The sequence below is a fragment of the Bacillus rossius genome, chromosome 12, assembly GCF_032445375.1.
Source record: "Bacillus rossius redtenbacheri isolate Brsri chromosome 12, Brsri_v3, whole genome shotgun sequence".
Classification (NCBI taxonomy): Eukaryota; Metazoa; Arthropoda; class Insecta; order Phasmatodea; family Bacillidae; genus Bacillus; species Bacillus rossius.
Window position 1 is genome coordinate 46,493,304 of NC_086339.1, and position 24,058 is coordinate 46,517,361.

General features: G+C 39.4%; 1 protein-coding gene across 1 annotated transcript in view; it reads right to left on the bottom strand.

The window, feature by feature from the left end:
• The window catches only part of LOC134537975 (uncharacterized), a 433,777-nt gene that overhangs the window by 325,475 nt on the left and 84,244 nt on the right, over positions 1-24,058 (bottom strand). The window contains exon 7 of the mRNA XM_063378994.1: positions 8,507-8,670. Coding sequence (XP_063235064.1) covers positions 8,507-8,670 — 164 coding nt within the window. The remainder of the gene's footprint in view (positions 1-8,506; positions 8,671-24,058) is intronic.

Here is a 24,058-nt window from a genome sequence, read left to right on the forward strand (position 1 = left end):
GTTGAGATGCTACAAAAGTTTTGGTGTCAAACTAGTATATCTCACAAAGATACTGCTTGTGCAACTTACTGTTTGCCACGAGACACCTACAAAAATAAGGTCTGCATTTTAATGAAAAGTGCTTCGTAATTTTTAATTAGTTTCCAGAGCTAGGAAATTTTAAAAAAAAATGTGAGCGAGTGATGTATAAAATCTTACCTCAGTAACGAGCAAAATCACGTGTTTGCATGTTACAAACAAACTGATAATACTAACCTCGAGCCTTGGACACAACAGTGGGATTATTTAAAAAAATAATTCCGAGCGTGATTAATATAAGCAAAATGTGTTTTCAAACACATTTCTGAACGCGAATCACACGTACTTGACGTACCTGCTGCTAGAATTCGCCGACTGAATGGTAAAAGTGGCTTGCCGCCATGACGCGCACAGATAAGCACGGTCGCCACGTTTACTATCTAAAAATTGGATTACCCCTTAGAGAAATTTTAAACTACATAATGAAACAGCTCCGATAAAAGCGAAAAGACTTTTAAAAAAAATACTAAACCCCTGGTTTTGGACCTGATTTTCGATAAGAATTGTTTTTTTTTAAATACTACCCGTCGTGTTAAAATTAATTAAACATTGAATAATTTTAAAGTTCCTCTGTGGCTTTGTGAGCTTTCGTTTGCACCATCCGCCACAGATGGCAGCATCATAGTTACACATTTCCGTTCCACGAGACTTCCGTTCCATTCACTTACACCAAGAGCTAAGACTTTACTCACCAACAAATATCCCCCCCTCCGTTTGGTTTACAGGCTGAATGGTGAAGTTTCTCTGCAGCTGGGCCTGGCGCGAACACGGGTCACCAGGACTACTTGCTTCTACACTGGATTGGTAACTTCCTTGTTTTTCTGCGAGAATAGTTTCGCTCTCTGATTTATTCATTTTACACAATTGAATAGTTACCTAGAATATGGATCCAACCCACACATTTATATTGTAAAAAAGAAAAACTTTGCTACAGTTAGATCTGTTTTTACTGGAATGCCAACTTTTCAAGAGCAACAAAAATTTCACATATAGGAATTGGGCTTTGTACATTAGTTGCATACATAGATCACTATTCAACATTAAATACATTTTTCACATTTTTGTCTGTTAGATCTCTCTTCGGGATAACTATTCAATTGTGAAAAATATGAATCAAACATTATGTTATAAGAAAACGAAGTGTATTTGCTTATCTCACGTGCCACTGATTGTGTTGATAAATGTATGAATTAAGGAGGTACTGTACAGATGAAGAAATTACACCGGATGTCAGTGGTTTAAGTAGGCATTGTACCTAGCAGGTTATTATTAATATTTACAAGCACAGTAAGGTTTATTGGGACACACGGCCCGCGATGCTGTCACGTGTGATGGATGGTCGCCGACGAGGAAGGGCGTTGCCGAGATCCTAGGCCTTTACAACCGCTCATTAGTTAAGGGCCCCGCCTCCTCAGGAGTGTGTGTGTGTCAGTGAGGCGGGATGATAAGCGCGACGCTCGCTGGTGCTTCTAGCGCGGTGTCTCCTCTGGACTGGCGCGCAGTCTTCTCTCAGTGCGTATGAGCGGTGACCGCAACATTACATTGCGGGGAAACGAAGATAAAAATGTAGTGCAAATCCCTTAAGTGCTTTCAAGAATCTGCACCGGTTGTTTTACAAACTAAAACTTACTCTGGAAACATGCGTTTTTAGCAATTTTAACTCTTCTAATAAATACAGTTTAAAAACTCAATGCGGATCAAAGGTACTTTTCGGCCTTCAGCGAACTCTTAAATACTTTTCGTCAGCAGACCCCCACTCGGATATCTTGAGTGGTTTTCAAATCACGTTGTCTTTGACGTTACAACGTCTAATTAATCGATGAACGCCGTATGCACGCACGAAAAAGTGTCCCGTTACGCACATTGTACGCTTGCGCCGCATCTATCTCTCTTCCACTCGACTGTTTATAAAGTGAAGTGAAAAGTTAAAGTGGTTTTCATTGCTTATTTCAACAACAATTTCGGCAATAAAAGTTAATTATTCTTGCATTTTAAAAATCTGATTACTAGTATAATTTCAAGTATTTATTCTTTTATTATTAAAATTAAAATGATTCAATTTTATTCATAAAGTATGCAATCATTTCATCAGTGTTTTGTTATGACGTTGTCACGTTAAACTATCGTCCGTGTGTGCCCGGGTAGGGCTGCACCAGCGAGGCGCCGCGGGCAGGCGCTCTCCAGGGGCGACATGTTGGGACAAGTCTGCCCGGTCAGGTCGCGACGGTCTCTGCAGACCCGGCGTGGCCCGCGCTCGACACAGGTCTACCTCGTCTCCGAGTTGCAGCGTCGAAACTATCACCTTTATCTCCTTGTAGTAGTGTGGTGTTATCTGTTTCCGATTACTGGTTACTTTCACTGGTTATGCTTGTGTTCATGCGTCAAAATATGTAGTAGTACTGCCTGCAAGTTTGTCACCAATATATGTATATGTATATCATTAATCTCCACTTAGTTATTTTATGCACCTTTATTTGGTTGATGTGAGCTTGCTTTGTACATAATTAAAACAGCGCATTAACATATAAAAATGAATTTAACTTGAGTTATCCTGTTATAAATTATATATATATATATACACACACACCATTTACCCTGTCCTGTACTAGTATGTCTCTGGTTAAATATACGGGAGTTAAGGCGCGGACAGAACACAAAGAAATGTCTTTTGAAACGAATTAAATACAAATTCACCAGTTTCGCTCTGTTTGAAACGTACACTGTTTTGACAGTAAAACCTACAATAATTGCAAATTGTATTTTTAAGTTTGGTAGGATTCCATACGTCCGACTAGATAGTTTAGCCAGTAAACACATTCCCTGTTACTTCAAATCAGTAATCACTGAGGTCACGAGTGTTCTGACGTTCTGTATGTTATATATTTTAATTAAATATTTTAATTTTGAAATATTATTTGGTGCATGATAAATTCTTAAGCAATCTTGATTCAAAATAATGCTTAAACACCGATTCAATTACGTTTATACAATTTTCTAAAGCGTAGGCGTCAGCTCTGTTCACAAATATAAGCATATAAAATGGTCGCAGATACAGACATACCGGGTAATCTTATTTATATATTATTTATTCACAAAAATTTTCTTCTTAAATTCCCGTAAGGAATTGCCTTAATCAATTTACTTATCCATAGTACGTAAAAGTTTTTATCCGCCTTTGTGCGAAGGATGCTACAAAATTGCCAAACTGAAAACTGATTAGTTTCTGGCACAAAACTTTTACATGTTCTTTTACGATGGCGTCACTTACTACGCCAAAATTTCTTAATTTAAGCTAACCTAAATTAACATAGTTTAAAAATGCTGTCCTCCCATTGGCTGGCTGATACGCTGATAAACATTACCAGCAGTAGCAGACTAGAACTCAAACATAATAATTAAACTGTTAATATCCTAAAAAAAAATTGGTTGTCTGTAAAGTCGGTTTACGGACGATAGTTTAACGTGACGTCATAACAAAACTTTGATGAAATGATTGCATACTTTTATGAATAAAATTTAATAATTTTTATTTTAATAATAAAAGAATAAATACTTGAAATTATACTAGTAATCAGATTTTTAAAATGCGGTAATAAGTAACCTTTATTGCCGAAATTGTTGTTGTAATAAGCAATGAAAACCACATTAACTTTTCACTTCACTTTATAAACAGTCGACGAAACAGTTCACGTGTAGATGTAAGTTGTGTGCTGCCGCTGTCTTTCTTCTCCTCGGACGCATAGGCCAATCGAGTGGAAGAGAGGTAGATGCGGCGCAAGCGTACAATGAGTGTAACGGGACACAGCGTAACGGAACAATGAGCGCAACGGGACACCGAGTAACGGGACAATGTGCGTAACGGGACCCTTTTTCGTGCGTGCAGCCGGCGTTCATCGATTTATTAGACGTTCTCACGTCAAAAATATTTTTTAAAATAAAATCGTTTTACATTGCCATACTCTGTATTAAAGAGTGAATAACATATTTCATTCTCTTCCAGAGGGGTCTAGACCAGGGGTCGGCAACCTGCGGCTCGCGAGCCACATGCGGCTCTTTGGATGTGAAGCTGCGGCTCTTTAGTTCCGTACCAGAAATACTGCATCACCAGGTCATTTATACAAAAAATACTTTTTTATCAAACTAGTAGTAAGCCTGTTTTTTTTCCACGCTTGTTATATTTTACTAAACAATATGTCATCAACCATTTATATTATCAATTTAAAGCTATCCATCCGCCTGAGGTTTTCGTTTTACTAGTACTTACGGGCCCACCCAACTGATAGCGCCACTTGACGCGCAAACATGGTTTCAGTTTCCAACATATCAGTCGCACTTCTATATCTCCCTCCTTGTTCTGTGGTCCGTCGGTGAAGAACGAAAAAAAGCTGTCGACGAGCTCCAAAAACAAAAAAAAAACAGCAATCAAGTTCCATGTTAAGTAACTGGACGCAATCTACAAGTAATGTTAATCCGGCAAGCTTCGCGGTATCACTAGAAATCGCAAAAAAAGGCAAACCATTCACAGATGGTGAGTATACCAAAGATTGCTTCATACGTGCATCTGAAGAACTGTTTCGTGATTTCAAAAACAAACCAGAAATCTTGAAAAAAAATCAAAGATTTGCCTCTATCCGCTAAAACAGTACAAAACAAAATAGCAAAAATGTCTTCAAATGTAACATATTTGCAGGTGGAAGACATTCAACTGGCTTCTGCCTTATCACTTGCTATAGATGAGTCTTGCGACATAAAAGACACGGTACAAATTGCCCTTTTTGTTAGGTATATGTCTTCCCAAGGTCCAAAATAAGAACTTCTAGGATTGCTACCACTCTCGGGACAAACTAGAGGGGAAGATATAGCGAATGCCGTGCAAAAATGCCTCGAAGATAATAAGATCGATTAAAAATAAAATCGTTTCAATAGCAACTGATGGAGCCAGAAGTATGACGGGAAAAATAAAGGTACAACAACGATTCTTCAGAGCAAAATAAACCACGAAATTCTTACGTTTCATTGCATAATACACCAAGAAGCACTTTGTGCCCAAACATTTCCAGCCAAAATAGTTGAGGTCATGAATTTGGTAATCATGATTGTTAACAGCATCTTGTCAAAAGCACTCTACCATCGTCAGTTTAAAGAATTCTTAAACGAAATGGAGACTCAGTATTCCGACCTCCTTCTTCACAATAAAGTGCGATGGCTTTCCAAAGGTAAGGTGTTGAAACGTTTTGCTTTGTGCTTGAATGAAATAAATTCATTCCTCAATGAAAAAGGCACTAATCACCCTGAATTAGAGGATGGCAAATGGTTGCAAAAATTTTACTTTATGGTGGATATCACAGCGAAATTAAATGATCTGAATCTAAAACTGCGAGGAAAGGGAAACCCAGACTATGTTTTGGTAGAAGAATTGTTTAGTTTAGAAGAAAAATTAATTATTTTTGCAGAAGATATTCAGAGCGGTAAATTACTTCATTTTTAATTTCTAAGAAATATCGCGATAAAACCAGTGCAACTGTTGACACGAAATACTTCAGCACAGTTATAAAAAAAAAATTCTGACAGATTTCAACAATTCAAAACCAACAAAACCACTCTAGCATTCATAGTAAATCCTCTCAACATAAATGGTAACGAAATCCACATTGAGCCATTTGGAGTTGATACTGGATCTCTAGAAATGCAATTGATTGATTTAAAAAGTAAAGCTTTGTGGAGTGGAAAATTTACAGAGTTGAAAAGCAAGTTGGAAGAGTTAGAGGTCCAGAAATGTATGTACGTAACGCAACAAAAGTGGACAGCTTTAAAATAAATGCCGCGAGTTGAGGCACTTATATTCTAAGCATGGAATAGTCTTCCTAATTGCTACAGTGAGGTGAAGAATTTGGCATTTGGAGTGCTGACTATCTTCGGATCGACATATTCGTGCGAGCAAGCGTTCTTTAGCATGAATATAATTAAAAGTAAAGAAAGACGCCAACTAACAAATGAAAGTTTAGAGTCGTGTTTGAAATTTAAAACAAGTTATGAGCCAAATTTATCCATACTTTCTAAAACCATGCAAAGACAACGCTCCCATTGAATGTGTTTGCGCAATTAATTGTTATTGAAGTACAAGTTAGTGCTGTAAGTTAGTGTTTAATTGTTTTAATATTTTACTAATATAATAAGTGATTATCTAATAAGACCATATATATTATCTAATTTGTTGTGAAAAAACACTACTTATATATGAATACATTTTTCTTATGAATAAATAGATTAGTTTTTTTATCAAAAACTATTTATGCAAGTACTCTTTATTTTTGGCAAGAAAAATTTTTGTGGCTCTTTAAAAACTTTGAAATTTTGTAAATTGTAATTTTTGGCTCTTCCGACTCGAAAGGTTGCTGACCCCTGGTCTAGACAAATGAACTGTTGCAGAACTACGTGTATGCATATAGTCTATAGTTTCACAGGCACGTATACCATCTAGAACGTAATAATTATATAAACAAAAATTATATAAATATTAATTAGGTGTCAATATTGATATAAATAAAAACAGTTTGTACGAGACAACTGTGTTGTTTCGACACAATCTGGATCTATAAATAACAAAATCAGCTTTATCCAAAACACAGCGAAGTCAATTGTTTAAGAAAGAAAGAATACAGATCCATCCGAAAAGAAATTATCAAGATCCTAGAAGACACCTAGGCAAAACGTGACGGACGCATCAAACGAGAGCGAGTTTAAAATTCAAAGCAACACCATCTATTATGAATTTCAAAACTAAACGGTAATTAGCGCCTTTATTTCGCTAGCCGCTGCGAGCTCCACTAAGAGGACGTGTCTCGCCAAGTAGAAGGATAGGAAGTTGCCAAACCTTACTATATGACTGTGTGGCTGTCATAGAGAAATGACACATACAGTTTGTATGTCTATGACATATGATTTTCTTATGTTAAAAGAATGAATTTATCTATGACGATTTGTTGAATGATATGGAAGTTGATGCGATGCAGCGTAATTTAGTGGAGATTTACAAAAAAAAAACGGACTTTATCCATGAAAAAACACTTCGGTGTCTCAACATTCATGATTATCGGTCACACTGTGTCGTAGTTAATCAATCTCCGATATAAATAAAAATTAATACACTGACTCACTGGCATAATGTAACGCTGTGAGACAGTCTGCCCACAGAATGCCAGTGTGCGGCGGCAAATCGCCCACCAGGAGTCAGGCCGGCACTCTGCAGGTAGCCGCACTTGCTGTTTACCACACAGCAACACTTTCATATATACACGCATATATATGTATATACATTATATAATCTGTTAAGAAATGCATTAAAATTTTTCACCAAAAGATGGCACTAGAAGTTATGAAAAAAAAAATTATTTGTGAATTTCTAATCATTCTTTTACGTTTCGGATTTGATTGATTCAATTTCCAAAGTAATTAAATATTCAATTTAACACCATATATAAATTTTTGTTATGTGAGTTTGTCATAACAATTAATTTAAAAATATTTAATAGGACAATGCCCATGAAATGTAGTTTTTCAAGAGGTTTTTCATTAAAAACTATTTTTTGACGGATATAGTTTTATAACTTCATATATATTTAAATATATATGCTATACATCAGAAATAATTGTCATTTTCACAATATTCTTGTAATTGAATTTTTGATAAATATTTCGTATATATTAAATTAGGTGTTTGTTATATTCATAATTATTTTCAATGGGAGTTTTAGGAGCCTTACAAAAACTAAAATAGAATATGCTGGATGACAATTTTCAAGACGTATTACGTTTGTGTAAAGAACTTTAACGTAACCAAAATGCTATGTCTCTAAACACTGTAAGTAAATTCAAATTAACAGAACCAACTTAAATTCTTGAAAAAAAAAAAAAACTTTTTTATTTCAACTATGAAATAATAATAAGTTTCCGGAATCGCATGAAAAAGATGCTCGTCCGCTCACTGTCCTGCGCGTAAGGGCGACTAGCTGTGCTTGAACATGCCCCGCGTCGCCATTACAGCTTTCCTGCTTCTGTACAAAATAAAGGTGGTGAAAATGGGCAGGCAGAACCCTTGAGATGGCAACCTGGAGACGGGTTAGAGGTCGCGTCACAACAGGCTCTGCTCTGGCTCTACTTGACATCCTTCCCAATGATACAATTTTGATTTGGTTACGCTGCACAGCAGCTTTACTGACTCTGGATCACAAATATGGGTTATGGCTGCACGGGAAACAGATGCAAGTCCAAAAGAGTCAAGTACAGTATCTACCTCCAGTCCATGTTTCACGAGCATGTAATAAAGGGATGGCTAAGTTGCACAGGGGTTTAAGAACATGTTCAACACTAGTGTTGGTCATGGCTGCACAGGAAACAGAGGCCACGGAGCGAGAGGGGCGGGCAGTACCTGCGGTCCTTGTCGCGGTGCCACACGGACACGAGCACGCGCTTGTCCAGGTCACCGTCCAGCACCTCGAAGGAGAACTTCTGGTCGAACCAGGGGTCGCTGGTGTCGCGCTGCACGGACGTGCGGTGGAAGGTGCGCTCCTCGCAGCTCGGCACCAGGTTCACCTGCCGCACACGTCACAGTCACCACCTGCGTGACGTCACTGCCGCACACGTCACAGTCACCACCTGCGTGAGGTCACTGCGCACATTCCCCTGGCGGCAGTACCAGGCATTCTCGTGTTTTACAGTGGCTTCGTTGCTACCCAGGAAACCTGGGTCCAGAACAAGTCATAGTTAGAGACCGGAGAAATTCGCGCTTTCGATGACCTCTAGGATAGACTCCACAACCCCCTACATACTCAGGCAATTGCCACCTGCTCATTGGCTATTGACTCGTGACACATGTCGACTGGGACGCTTGCGATTCGATACTTTTTTGGTTGAAGGTTTTCCATTGGCTCAAAGTCCTTCAGATAAACTGTAAGCCAATCACAGAAGCAATATGAAGGTACAGTTGTTTGGATTCTAGCATATCGTGAATTGAATCCGCGAATTTTTCCGGTCTATAGTCATAGTGGCAATGTATTTTTAATGCACTTTTAATTCATGCAAAAATTTTGACAAGGCGAGTATAAATCATTGTTTCCAGCAAATCAGTTGTATGTTTATGTTTTATACAAACATGTTATTTCATTATTAGACTATTTGCACTTAATATTCTTATGGAAAGATAATATTAAAGTTAAATAATAATTCATAATATATTATTTTATTGAATTGACTTGATGTAAGCTTTTGGACATACGCCATTGCTAAGCTCTTTTTCTGTAAAAGAAAACTAAAAATTACCCAAAAGACAAAAATCACAAATTAAGCAAAGAATTGGTGTTGTCAACAGGATATAAACACCACATAGTATTCCATAACATTGAATTATTTTATTGCAGGTTGTATCCTGTTTTTATTGTTTGTTTCACGTTTAGTTGACACCCCGTCATCAGAGACGGACAAAACCCTTTGCAAGTCAGCAACCGACTGTGAGTACAGAACAAATACCAAACTATTGCGTGGATTGATTCAGGGAAGATAAGGCAAACGGAAATTAGGATGAATGAACTGCAATTTGGGCCCAAGTTCTTCTGAAAGCGTTCTCGTATTGTTATGAACATAAATATGATATTTTTGTATGTTATTATATTATTATTACAATGATATCTGCAGTATTATTTTTTGTCAAAATTTACACATTTCAGTTTAGTTCTATCTTTGAAATGCTTAACACCCATACAAACTTATTACCATGGCTTTTATTTTTTATAAATTTTATATTGATTTGATCGTTCTATTATATTACAATATATTTTCACCTTGTTATAGGTACACACAATAAATAAAATATAGTGTTTGAAGATCAAAAATAATTGCATAAATACCTAAGTAGGCATAATAAGAAATTAATTAAGACATTCAATGCTGGATGCATTAAGTTAAAACGGTTCAAAATATTTTCGCCGCGTGGAATATGAGAAAATGTTAAATCGATATTTTTTATATATATTGGCTAACATATAGGATGTTATGTAAGTAGTATATATTGGCCGGTACTGGATCAGGATGCAGGATGTGGTGCCGGTGCCGGTGTCCGCCATCTTGGATTCTGACGTCACGGCGGCCATCTTTGACTCAAAATTCCTCAAAATTCCTCAAAATTCCTCAAAAATGACTCAAAATGACTCAAAATTTCCCGTTTTCGAGGGAAAAATTCCCGTTTCGAGGAAAAATTAGGATTTCGAAAAACCACAAATGTCTTTTGCCTCAGTTAAGCCTCTTTTAGGATTATGACGTCACCGTTGCAATTTCCGTTACGGCTGCCATCTTGAAAATCCACAATTTTTATGTTAGAAAATCGGGAAAAAATTTAAAAATCATTAAAAAAATTATTTGATCGAATTAAAAAATATTAAAAACCACTGTTGCAGTTATCGTTAAGGTCGCCATCTTGGATTATATAAATGTTGCATATTTCGTTACACCCGCCATCTTGGTTGAGTACCATGTCATTCTTACACTTTCCGTTACGACCACCATATTGGATCCTATTAATGTTGCAATTATCGTTATGGTCGCCATCTTGAAATTTAGTCACCATCTTGAAATTTAGACGCCATCTTGGAAATCCGTAATTTTTATGTTAGAAAATCGGGAAAAATTTCAAAATTCATCAAAAAATTAATGTATTTGAATTCTGTTTGATTATATCGATGTACGTCCTTGGTTCGATTCCTGACGAGAGTATACGGTCGATCCTTCCTCCATGAAAGCTACCTAGACTGATCTACCACCACCAGTACCAAGGTATATATCATCAACTGGTATGACATCATGTCCGCCATCTTGTCTTCATCCGATGGAGACCACCATCTTGTTTTCGTCTGCTAGAGTGTGCCGATACCATGTAGTATAATTATATGGTCACCATACTTTTGTCCTCAACTGTTGACATTGATCATTGACCTTGGCCTTTGGCCTTGACCTTGAACTTTGACCTTGACCTTGAAATTTGACCTTGACCTTGAAATTTGACCTTGGCCTTGAAATTTGACCCTGACCTTGAAATTTGACTTTGGCCTTGAACTATGACCTTGACTTTAAACTTTGACCTTGACCTTGAAATTTGACCTTGACCTTGATGTTTATCACGGATCCGTCATTTTATGTTCAGTACATGCTAGTGGTCATTGCCACCATCATGTTTTCGTCTGCTGAAGGACACCATATTGTGTGTACTCGTCTTACCATCATGCTAGTTTTATTCTAACATGCTACAGTGCAGTAATCATTTATAATTACTGAGGTGCCCACCATCTTGAAATTTAGCCGCCATCTTGAAATCATGTAATTATTTAGCTAGAAATGCGGGAAAAATTCCAATAGTCTCCGAAAAAATCAATTATTAATTTACAAATTGAATCGATGGATCCCTGTCCACGGTTCGATTCTTGACCAGAGACAGTTGTAACTAAATATTTAATAAATGTTAGGTTCTGTTTTCCATTACCTTTCGCGGAGTTTATTAATCATTCACTCTACGAAAATCAACTCAAGTCATTATACTGGACCAACGAATTAAATCAGTGCCGATTAGCCTATTATGAAAGTCTAATTTTTCAATAATCTGAATAACATATAAGCCGTTCATGTACAAAGCCACACATATAGATCAATTACCTTCAGTCCATGAGACCGAATCATGTCATTATCAGACGTATAGGCTAATCATTTCAGGACCACATGACCTTCGTAATCCATCGTGACATTTTTATACATTCTAAAGGACCAAGTAACCTTGTAAAATATTTTAGTAACACCAAGAGGTGATAAACTAGTAAATATTCAAACACTACATTTTGTACTACGCGCAATCAACAAAAAAGGAAGCACCAACAACGAAAAGACAGCACCACCAACGAAAAGACAGCACCACCAACGAAAAGACAGCACCACCAACGAAAAGACAGCTCATTTGGAAGCACCGACAACGAAAAGACAGCACCGCCATCGAAAAGGCAGCACATTTTGGAAGCACCGACAACGAAAAGGCAGCACCGTCATCGTAAAGGCACGGACCGCAAGACCGGGGTCATGTCAATATCAGACATATAGACCATGAACTCAGTACACACAGGAAAAAAGAATGTACACGCAGGAAAACGGAACGTACACGCTGGAAAACGGAATTTACACTCAGGAAAACGGAATGTACACGCAGGAAAATGGAATATACACACAGGAAAACGGAATTTACACTCAGGAAAACGGAACATACACGCAGGAAAAACGGAATGTACGCGCAGAAAAACGGAAGGTACACGCAGTAAAACGGAACGTACACGCTGGAAAAACGGAATGTACGCGCAGAAAAACGGAAGGTTCACGCAGTAAAACGGAACGTACACGCAGGAAAAACGGAATGTACACGCAGGAAAACGGAAGGTATACGCAGGAAAACGAAACGTAAACGCAGGAAAACGGATCGTACACGCAGGAAAACGGAATGTTCACGCAGGAAAACGGAATGTACACGTAGGAAAACGGAATTTACAGGCAGGAAAACGGAACGTACACGCAGGAAAAACGGAATGTACACGCAGGAAAAACGGAACGTACACGCAGGAAAACCGAACGTACACGCAGGAAAACGGAACGTACACACAGGAAAACGGAATGTACACGCAGGAAAACGGAACGTACACGCAGGAAAACGGATCGTACACGCAGGAAAACGGAATGTTCACGCAGGAAAACGGAACGTATACGCAGGAAAACGGAATTTACACACAGGAAAACAGAAAGTACACGCAGGAAAAAGGAATGTACACGCAGGAAAACGGAACGTACATGCTGGAAAACGGAATTTACACTCAGGAAAACGGAATGTACACGCTGGAAAACGGAATATACACACAGGAAAACGGAATTTACACTCAGAAAACGGAATGTACACGCAGGAAAAACGGAATGTAAGCGCAGGAAAACGGAAGGTACACGCAGTAAAACGGAACGTACACGCAGGTAAAACGGAATTTACACTCAGAAAACGGAATGTACACGCAGGAAAAACGGAATGTACGCGCAGGAAAACGGAATGTACACGCAGGAAAACGGAAGGTATACGCAGGAAATGGGAACGTACACGCAGGAAAACGGATCGTACATGCAGGAAAACGGAATGTTCACGCAGGAAAACGGAATGTACACGCAGGAAAACTGAATTTACATGTAGGAAAACGGAACGTACACGCAGGAAAAACGGAACGTACACGCAGGAAAAACGGAACCTACACGCAGGAAAAACGGAACGTACACGCAGGAAAACGGAACGTACACGCAGTAAAACGGAACGTACACGCAGGTAAAACGGAATGTACACGCAGGAAAACGGAAGGTACACGCAGGAAAACGAAACGTAAACGCAGGAAAACGGATCGTACACGCAGGAAAACGGAATGTTCACACAGGAAAACGGAATGTACACGTAGGAAAACGGAATTTACACGCAGGAAAACGGAATGTACACGTAGGAAAACGGAATTTACACGCAGGAAAACGGAACGTACACGCAGGAAAAACGGAACGTACACGCAGGAAAAACGGAACGTACACGCAGGAAAAACGGAACGTACACGCAGGAAAACGTAACGTACACGCAGGAAAACGGAACGTACACGCAGGAAAACGGAATGTACACGCAGGAAAACGGAATTTACACACAGGAAAACAGAAAGTACACACAGGAAAAAGGAATGTACACGCAGGAAAACGGAACGTACACGCTGGAAAACGGAATTTACACTCAGGAAAACGGAATGTACACGCTGGAAAACGGAATGTACATGCTGGAAAACGGAATATACACACAGGAAAACGGAATTTACACTCAGAAAACGGAATGTACACGCAGGAAAAACGGAATGTACGCGCAGGAAAACGGAAGGTACACCAAGTAAAACGGAACGTACACGCAGGAAAAACGGAATGTACACGCAGGAAAACGGAAGGTATACGCAGGAAAACGGAACGTACACGCAGGAAAACGGATCGTACATGCAGGAAAACGGATCGTACATGCAGGAAAACGGAATGTTCACGCAGGAAAACGGAATGTACACGCAGGAAAACGGAACGTACACGCAGGAAAACGGAATGTACACGCAGGAAAAACGGAACGTACACGCAGGAAAACGGAACGTACACGCAGGAAAACGGAACGTACACGCAGGAAAACGGAATGTACACGCAGGAAAACTTAACGTACACGCAGGAAAACGGATCGTACACGCAGGAAAACGGAACGTACACGCAGGAAAACGGAATGTTCACGCAGGAAAACGGAACGTACACGCAGGAAAACGGAATTTACAAACAGGAAAACAGAAAGTACACGCAGGAAAACGGAACGTACACGCAGGAAAACGGAACGTACACGCAGGAAACGGAATGATCACAGGCTCCAAAATTCATTGGCTCCAATATTCATTGACTCCAATATTCATTGGCTCCAATATTCATTGGCTCCAATATTCATTTACTCCAATATACATTGACTCCAATATTCATTGACTTCAATATTCATTGGCTCCATCAGTCATTGTCACCAACAGTCTTTTGGTTCCAAAAGTCTTTTGACTCTAAATATATTTGGCTAGAATTCTTCAAGTCTAAGAGACTATGAGGCCACATGGCTACGAGTCTAAAATGATCTAGATATATTATATTGATAAGAATAATCAGGAGCACACGGAGAAAACCATCACAATATTGATAAGAATAATCAGAAGCACACGGAGAAAAACGACACATGTTTTCTTTGCTCAACAATGATAAGTTTACAAGCTAGCAGAATCAGTTTATGTATTTTTAAATTTTTTTAAATTTTTTATTAATTTTTTTATTTTTAAATTTTTTTCCTGTAATTTTATGATATCAAAGAAAACGTGTGTTGTTTTTCTCCGTGTGCTTCTAATTATTCTTATCAATATTGTGATGGTTTTCTCCGTGTGCTCCTGATTATTCTTAACAATATTTTGATGATTAATCCGAGTGCTTGCGATCATTCCTGCGGTTTCGGCCAAAGGTCAAGGTCACACCCATCAAAGATGGTTGCCGTAACGTCGCAATCCAAGATGGCGGACCGTGAGAAATCTGAGAGCACTAGCAGGAAGGACGAACTTCCTTCTCCTTGGAGACTAACGAAGTCATCCTTCTTATGCGATCGATAGTGAGCATCCCGCATATAAGAAATAAATATTATTTACCTGCAAGCAACACGAGACGTCATCTGATGTTGAAAAGCGGAACTACTTGCAGCAAGTACCTTTGCATGAGATAAATTAACTCTCACCACTGAATAGTGCTATTGTAGTCATTTAGAGACATGAAGTATCGTAGCCGCGTCGCCAATTAGTCATGCAGTCTCGTAACCATACGATCTGGAAGCTTGGTAGTCCTATAGCCTCGGGATCACGTAACCTTGAAGACTTGCAATCGCATAGTCTCGTAACCTCATGGCACGTAGTCTCGTAGTCATGATGCATTGGAGCCTCGTAGACTTGAAGCTACGTAAGCAAGTAGTCTTGTAATCTTATAACATAATGCTGATGGAGCAGATGTAGCAAAAGAGAAAATTCCGTCGAAGACAAATGTAGTAATTGGAGTCTTGTAGACGAGTAGCTTCGTAGTCAAGAACTCATGCAGACTTGTATTCCTGTATCCATGCAGACACGTAAACTCGTTTTCTAGAGGCTTCGTAGATCTGTAGCCTCGCAGTCTCGTCAACTTGAAGATTCGTAGTCTCGTAGTCTCGTAACCTCATGGCTCGTAGTCGCGTAGACATGATGTAATGGAGCCTCGTAGACTTGAAGCTACGTAGGCAAGTATCCATGTAATCTTATAACATAATGCTGGTGGTGCAGTTGGAACAAAAGAGTAAATTCCGTCGAAGACAGATACGGCAACTGGAGCCTTGTAGATGAGTAGCTTCGTAGTCAAGTACTCATGTAGACTTGATGACTATCCTCGCAGTCACGTAAACTCTTTTTCTAGAGGCTTCGTAGCTCTGCAGCCTCGCAGTCTCGTAAACTTGAAGATTCGTATTCACGTAGTCTCGTAACCTCACTGCTTGAAGTCGCGTAGTCATGATACATTGGAGCCTCGTAGACTTGAAGCTACGTAAGCAAGTATCCATGTAATCTTATAACATAATGGTGGTGGTGCAGTTGGCCAAGAGAGAAAATTCTGACGAAGACAGATGCTGCAATTGGAGCCTTGTAGACGAGTAGCTTCGTAGTCAAGTACTCATGAAGACTATTAGTCCTGTATACTCGCAGTCACGTAAACTTGTGAACTAGAAGCTTCGTAGCTCTAGCCTCGCAAGCTGTGTATAACTCGTAAATATCTAGATCATTTTAGACTCGTAGCCATGTGGCCTCATAGTCTCTTAGACTTGAAGAATTCTAGCCAAATATATTTAGAGTCAAAAGACTTTTGGAACCAAAAGACTGTTGGTGACAATGACTGATGGAGCCAATGAATATTGAAGTCAATGAATATTGGAGTCAATGTATATTGGAGTAAATGAATATTGGAGCCAATGAATATTGGAGCCAATGAATATTGGAGTCAATGAATATTGGAGCCAATGAATTTTGGAGCCTGTGATCATTCCGTTTCCTGCGTGTACGTTCCGTTTCCTGTGTGTACGTTCCGTTTTCCTGCGTGTACGTTCCGTTTTCCTGCGTGTACGTTCCGTTTTCCTGCGTGTACTTTCTGTTTTCCTGTGTGTAAATTCTGTTTTCCTGCGTGTACGTTCCGTTCTCCTGCGTGAACGTTCCGTTTTCCTGCGTGAACATTCCGTTTTCCTGCGTGTACGTTCCGTTTTCCTGCGTGTACGATCCGTTTTCCTGCGTGTACGTTACGTTTTCCTGCGTGTACATTCCGTTTTCCTGCGTGTACGTTCCGTTTTCCTGCGTGTACGTTCCGTTTTTCCTGCGTGTACGTTCCGTTTTTCCTGCGTGTACGTTCCGTTTTTCCTGCGTGTACGTTCCGTTTTCCTACGTGTAAATTCCGTTTTCCTGCGTGTACATTCCGTTTTCCTGCGTGAACATTCCGTTTTCCTGCATGTACGATCCGTTTTCCTGCGTGTAAATTCCGTTTTCCTACGTGTACATTCCGTTTTCCTGCGTGTACATTCCGTTTTTCCTGCATGTACGTTCCGTTTTACTGCGTGTACCTTCCGTTTTCCTGCGCGTACATTCCGTTTTTCCTGCGTGTACATTCCGTTTTCCTGAGTGTAAATTCCGTTTTCCTGTGTGTATATTCCATTTTCCTGCGTGTACATTCCGTTTTCCTGAGTGTAAATTCCGTTTTCCAGTGTGTACGTTCCGTTTTCCTGCGTGTACATTCCTTTTTCCTGCGTGTACTTTGTGTTTTCCTGTGTGTAAATTCCGTTTTCCTGCGTGTACGTTCCGTTTTCCTGCGTGAACATTCCGTTTTCCTGCGTGGTCGATCGGTTTTCCTGCGTGTACGTTCCGTTTTCCTGCGTATACCTTCCGTTTTCCTGCGTGTACGTTCCGTTTTCCTGCGTGTACGTTCCGTTTTCCTGCGTGTACGTTCCGTTTTTCCTGCGTGTACGTTCCGTTTTTCCTGCGTGTACATTCCGTTTTTCCTGCGTGTACGTTCCGTTTTTCCTGCGTGTACGTTCCGTTTTTCCTGCGTGTACGTTCCGTTTTTCTGCGTGTAAATTCCGTTTTCCTACGTGTACATTCCGTTTTCCTGCGTGAACATTCCGTTTTCCTGCGTGTACGATCCGTTTTCCTGCGTGTATGTTTCGTTTTCCTGCGTGTACATTCCGTTTTCCTGCGTGTACATTCCGTTTTTCCTGCGTGTACGTTCCGTTTCATTTCGTGTACCTTCCGTTTTCCTGCGCGTACATTCCGTTTTTCCTGCGTGTACGTTCCGTTTTCCTGAGTGTAAATTCCGTTTTCCTGTGTGTATATTCCATTTTCCTGTGTGTACATTCCGTTTTCCTGAGTGTAAATTCCATTTTCCAGCGTGTACGTTCCGTTTTCCTGCGTGTACATTCTTTTTTCCTGTGTGTACTGAGTTCATGGTCTATATGTCTGATATTGACATGACCCCGGTCTTGCGGTCCGTGCCTTTACGATGTCGGTGCTGCCTTTTCGTTGTTGGTTGCTGATTTCAAAATGTGCTGCCTTTTCGATGGCGGTGCTGTCTTTTCGTTGTCGGTGCTTCCAAATGAGCTGTCTTTTCGTTGGTGGTGCTGTCTTTTCGTTGTTGGTGCTTCCTTTTTTGTTGATTGCGCGTAGTACAAAATGTAGTGTTTGAATATTTACTAGTTTATCACCTCTTGGTGTTACTAAAATATTTTACAAGGTTACTTGGTCCTTTAGAATGTATAAAAATGTCACGATGGATTACGAAGGTCATGTGGTCCTGAAATGATTAGCCTATACGTCTGATAATGACATGATTCGGTCTCATGGACTGAAGGTAATTGATCTATATGTGTGGCTTTGTACATGAACGGCTTATATGTTATTCAGATTATTGAAAAATTAGACTTTCATAATAGGCTAATCGGCACTGATTTAATTCGTTGGTCCAGTATAATGACTTGAGTTGATTTTCGTAGAGTGAATGATTAATAAACTCCGCGAAAGGTAATGGAAAACAGAACATAACATTTATTAAATAATTAGTTACAACTGTCTCTGGTCAAGAATCGAACCGTGGACAGGGATCCATCGATTCAATTTGTAAATTAATAATTGATTTTTTCGGAGACTATTGGAATTTTTCCCGCATTTCTAGCTAAATAATTACATGATTTCAAGATGGCGGCTAAATTTCAAGATGGTGGGCACCTCAGTAATTATAAATGATTACTGCACTGTAGCATGTTAGAATAAAACTAGCATGATGGTAAGACGAGTACACACAATATGGTGTCCTTCAGCAGACGAAAACATGATGGTGGCAATGACCACTAGCATGTACTGAACATAAAATGACGGATCCGTGATGGACATCAAGGTCAAGGTCAAATTTCAAGGTCAAGGTCAAAGTTTAAAGTCAAGGTCATAGTTCAAGGCCAAAGTCAAATTTCAAGGTCAGGGTCAAATTTCAAGGTCAAGGTCAAATTTCAAGGTCAAGGTCAAATTTCAAGGTCATATTTCAAGGTCAAGGTCAAAGTTCAAGGTCAAGGCCAAAGGCCAAGGTCAATGATCAATGTAAACAGTTGAGGACATAAGTATGGTGACCAGATAATTATACTACATGGTATCGGCACACTCTAGCAGACGAAAACAAGATGGTGGTCTCCATCGGATGAAGACAAGATGGCGGACATGATGTCATACCAGTTGATGATATATATCTTGGTTCTGGTGGTGGTAGATCAGTCTAGGTAGCTTTCATGGAGGAAGGATCAATCGTTTACTCTCGTCAGGAATCTAACCAAGGACGTACATCGATATAATCAAACAGAATTCAAATACATTAATTTTTTGATGAATTTTGAAATTTTTCCCGATTTTCTAACATAAAAATTACGGATTTCCAAGATGGCGTCTAAATTTCAAGATGGTGACTAAATTTCAAGATGGCGACCATAACGATATTTGCAACATTAATAGGATTCAATATGGTGGTCGTAACGTAAAGTGTAAGAATGACATGGTACTCAACCAAGATGGCGGGTGTAACGAAATATGCAACATTTATATAATCCAAGATGGCGACCGTAACGATAACTGCAACAGTGGTTTTTAATATTTTTTAATTCGATCAAATAATTTTTTTAATGATTTTTAAATTTTTTCCCGATTTTCTAACATAAAAATTGTGGATTTTCAAGATGGCAGCCGTAACGGAAATTGCAACGGTGACGTCATAATCCTAAAAGAGGCTTAACTGAGGCAAAAGACATTTGTGGTTTTTCGCAATCCTAATTTTTCCTCGAAACGGGAATTTTTCCCTCGAAAACGGGAAATTTTCCCTCGAAAACGGGAAATTTTGAGTCATTTTGAGTCATTTTTGAGGAATTTTGAGGAATTTTGAGGAATTTTGAGTCAAAGATGGCCGCCGTGACGTCAGAATCCAAGATGGCGGACACCGGCACCGGCACCACATCCTGCATCCTGATCCAGTACCGGCCAATATATACTACTTATGTTGGCTACATAAAGTACTTAAAATGTTCCAGGAGTTTATAAAAGTTTCCAAAATATTTCTAGAAGAAATAGGTACTTCAAACTCTACCTACGCGTGTAGGCTGTGCCGAAAGAATCATATTGTTTTGCATTTAACGGGTGGCATCAATTTTCTTTGCAAGCTGACACTAAGTTTACGCCAACGAAACTATAGTGAATTCATCAATCTGATAATAAATTGCGAGTTGGAGAATTAAATACCAATCACATGCCTTTGCTGTGTGAATGTCGCAGAATATCTTTAACAGGGGAATTTTCTGACGAAGTTACGTTTCGAATCTATGAAACTGTGAAACAAGTGGACGCTTACAACGATACTATGAAAGCAGTAAATGGTAAAACACATAAGTTTACACCATAAACGCTGTAGATTAGTCTCGTGAAATAACCACTTATGGAATGACACCACCAAACATTGTCGTTGTAAAAGATATCAACACTGAAGTTGGCTGAAGAATTCCGGGTCATGCTACGGCGAAATATCTCGGCCTCAGACCGGCTTGCAAATGGAGCAGTAGGGATTGTCAAGAAATTACAACGGCCTGCTCTTCGGAGGGAACAAATCGAAGAAGGAGAATTACCTGAATGTGTATTAATGAAATTTCACGACGATACGATTGGAAGCAGAAATGAAATATGAAGATGGCTTGGTCGCGACATTTCAGGCGACTAAAGGATATGGAGACGTCGAGCGCCGAATGTTACCTTAGATTCCCTCTCCCCCCTAACCGCTCACCCCTTGGCTGGCTAAACATTTGTGGTTGTGATAATGTTAAACACTTTTTTTGAAACCAGCACAGGTCACAAGTGATGGGGTAAAAACTTCTCCCTGTTCACAACTGGATGTGAGAGATCGGGGAAGGCGCCAGCAGTGCTGATACAGTGTTAGGGCTCAGGACACAGCCAGCTGTCTGGTCAGCTGAGTGTGGTAGAGGGACTGAGGCGGTGACTATGCTAGGTTGGTGGCCCCAGCCGCTGGTCATTGCCGAAGCCCCAATACCCTCCCGATCAACAACAGGGAGCGATCCCTAACAGTTCTGTTTAAATTGTGCTCTGGAGTGTAAATAAATCGAACTGTATATTTCTCCCACCCTACCCTGATAGGGGGCACATGTGGGAGGGAACCGTGAGAATGCCGGCCGTAGGTCGGAACAATGTGGCTGAGGGCGTGAAGGACATGTCAAGAGCTCCACCGTGAAGCAGATGCACGAGTGTTGTCGGTGGGCTGAAGCAGGCGGCTCCCAGCAGCGGGCAGTGGTCAGCAGCAAGCAGCCCTCGCTTCAGCGCAGCACCACGCTCACCACACCACAGTCGTGTCTGTCCACGGAAACCATCCAATAATTCTCTGAGCCGCGCACAAGTAGTTCGGTTTCCGTGTTTACTTTTTTTTAAAGGGTTTGTCTGTAAAGTCGGTTTACGGACACTTAATTTTACTTGATAACGTCATAAGAAAACATTGATGAAAAATTGGATACTTTTTAATTTTCTAATATTATTTACAGATTTGCAAATTTAATTAAAATAATTTATATATAATTAAATAATTTAAATAATTATTAATCACGAACAATTAGTTAAAAAGCCCGCCTTAACCTGTTTGATATTATAGATGTTCTTGCACCCTCGGATCAGGCGGAACGTGAAACTTTACGTGCGTGCAGCCGGCGTTCGTCGATTTTTAAGACGTTATCACGTCAAAAATGGCTTTTTAAAGTACACAATGTCTTACATTGTGAATAAAAGACTCATAAATAAATCTTGTAACACAAATGATGTTCAAGTAGTGGCTCGGTGAAATGGGAGCAGCGGCAATTACTATTTCACTTCTGTATTCGGAAGTTTTCCTAATAACAACAAAATTTTCTGCGATATGTTCCCGAAACAATTAACTTCAAAAGCGCACGTCCATTGAAAGAAATAAAATAATACCAATTTCACGTGGAACTCACTGGTCGAAAAATGGGGGAAAAATTAGTTGTCTGTAAAGTCGGTTTACGGACGATAGTTTAACGTGACAAAGTCATAACAAAACATTGATGAAATGATTGCATACTTTTATGAATAAAATTGAATCATGTTTATTGAATTATATCTATTTTGTATGGATACAAAAAAGGAGTGAAATGAAATCTACAATTTAATTGATAAATTTACTTTTATTTACACTCATTAATTCAAATATGTTTATTACTTTAACGAAGAGATTATTTTAACTATAACTCATATACATGTTAGCTATTTAACTTCTTCCGATTTGTGTTATTCTGTTAAGGATAGGACGATGATAGGATAAGTAGGAAACTAATGGGAGTGTTTCAAGTTTAATGTGCCTCGAAAAAGTCAAATCGATGGTTGTTCCAATCGAGTGGAAGAGAGATAGATGCGGTGCTTGCGTACAATGAGCGTAACGGGACACCACGTAACGGGACAATGTGCGTAACGGGACACTTTTTCGTGTGTGCAGCCGGCGTTCATCAATTTATTAGACGTCACGTCAAAAAAAAAAAACAGAATAAGTTGCAGTTCAGTTCCGCGCCGTAGATTTCTCGTGAAAACGTCGGCGCAGCATCATAACAAATGTTTCCTATTCAGACGTAATTTAATTACCAATCTCTTTGATGCAATGTTTACACAGAGTAACATAATGGAGGATGTAACAAGGGCCTGTGGCGGGTAACCCATAGCGCCTCGCTGAGCACTGGATCAACACGACCACCAGCACGATGACGTCACAGGCAAACAAATGCCACGCGACAAACACACAAAGACAGGCTCCAACCTTTGTGGCCTCGACCATTGTTCACGCATTATTAGTGTTATTAGTAGAGACCGGGAAACCGGAAAAATTCGCGGATTCATTTCGTGATAGGCTGAAATTCAAACATGTGTACAATTCTGCTGGTTCTGCTATTGGCTCGCAGTTTAACTGGAGCTCTCTGGGCCAATGAGAGACTATCAACCAAAGAAGCGTCGAATCACAAGCTACCCAGTGGAGACGCCTCACAATTTAGTACCCAATGAACACGCGTGTTTACTTCAGAAATGCAGAGGATAATGGAGGCTATCCTAGAGGTCATTGTATCCGCGAATTTTTCCGGTCCCTAGTTATTAGCGACTCGAACCTGACGTTATTCTATCACACAAGAAAATTCGACCGACTATCACTATAAGAGCTTCTGGTATAATGTGTATAAGGGTTCGCACTCTAAATTTACTTTTTGTTGATAGTTCACACATGTATTTACCTGCGATATTTTTGAAAGTTAGCAAAGTGAGTGGGTTTAAAAGTGTAGGTTTTGTGACAGAGACCATGATAATCACACATTTGAGTCTATTAGAGCCTCCGGTATGATGTATATGATGGTTTGCACTCTAAATTTAGTTTTTGTTCATAGTACACACATGTATGAAGGTATTCGATCAACTGCCATATTTTTTAATGTATGCAAAGTGGGTTTAAAAGAGTAGGATTGGTGACAGAAACAAGAAAATTATACATTTAAGTCCTTTAGAGGCTCTGGTAACTCCAACGGATAGACGTTTCCACGTCAAAAATAAACACTGGTTGACGATATCGTCCGTCACGTGATTATTTGTACAATTTCACAAAATTGATTTTCTTACTCAGCAAACAAACTTTTCTACAATCTACCTTGACATTTGCAAGAAGTGAGCGTTTCAAATAAACAGCTCTTTAAAGAACAAATAAAATATTTTATAAT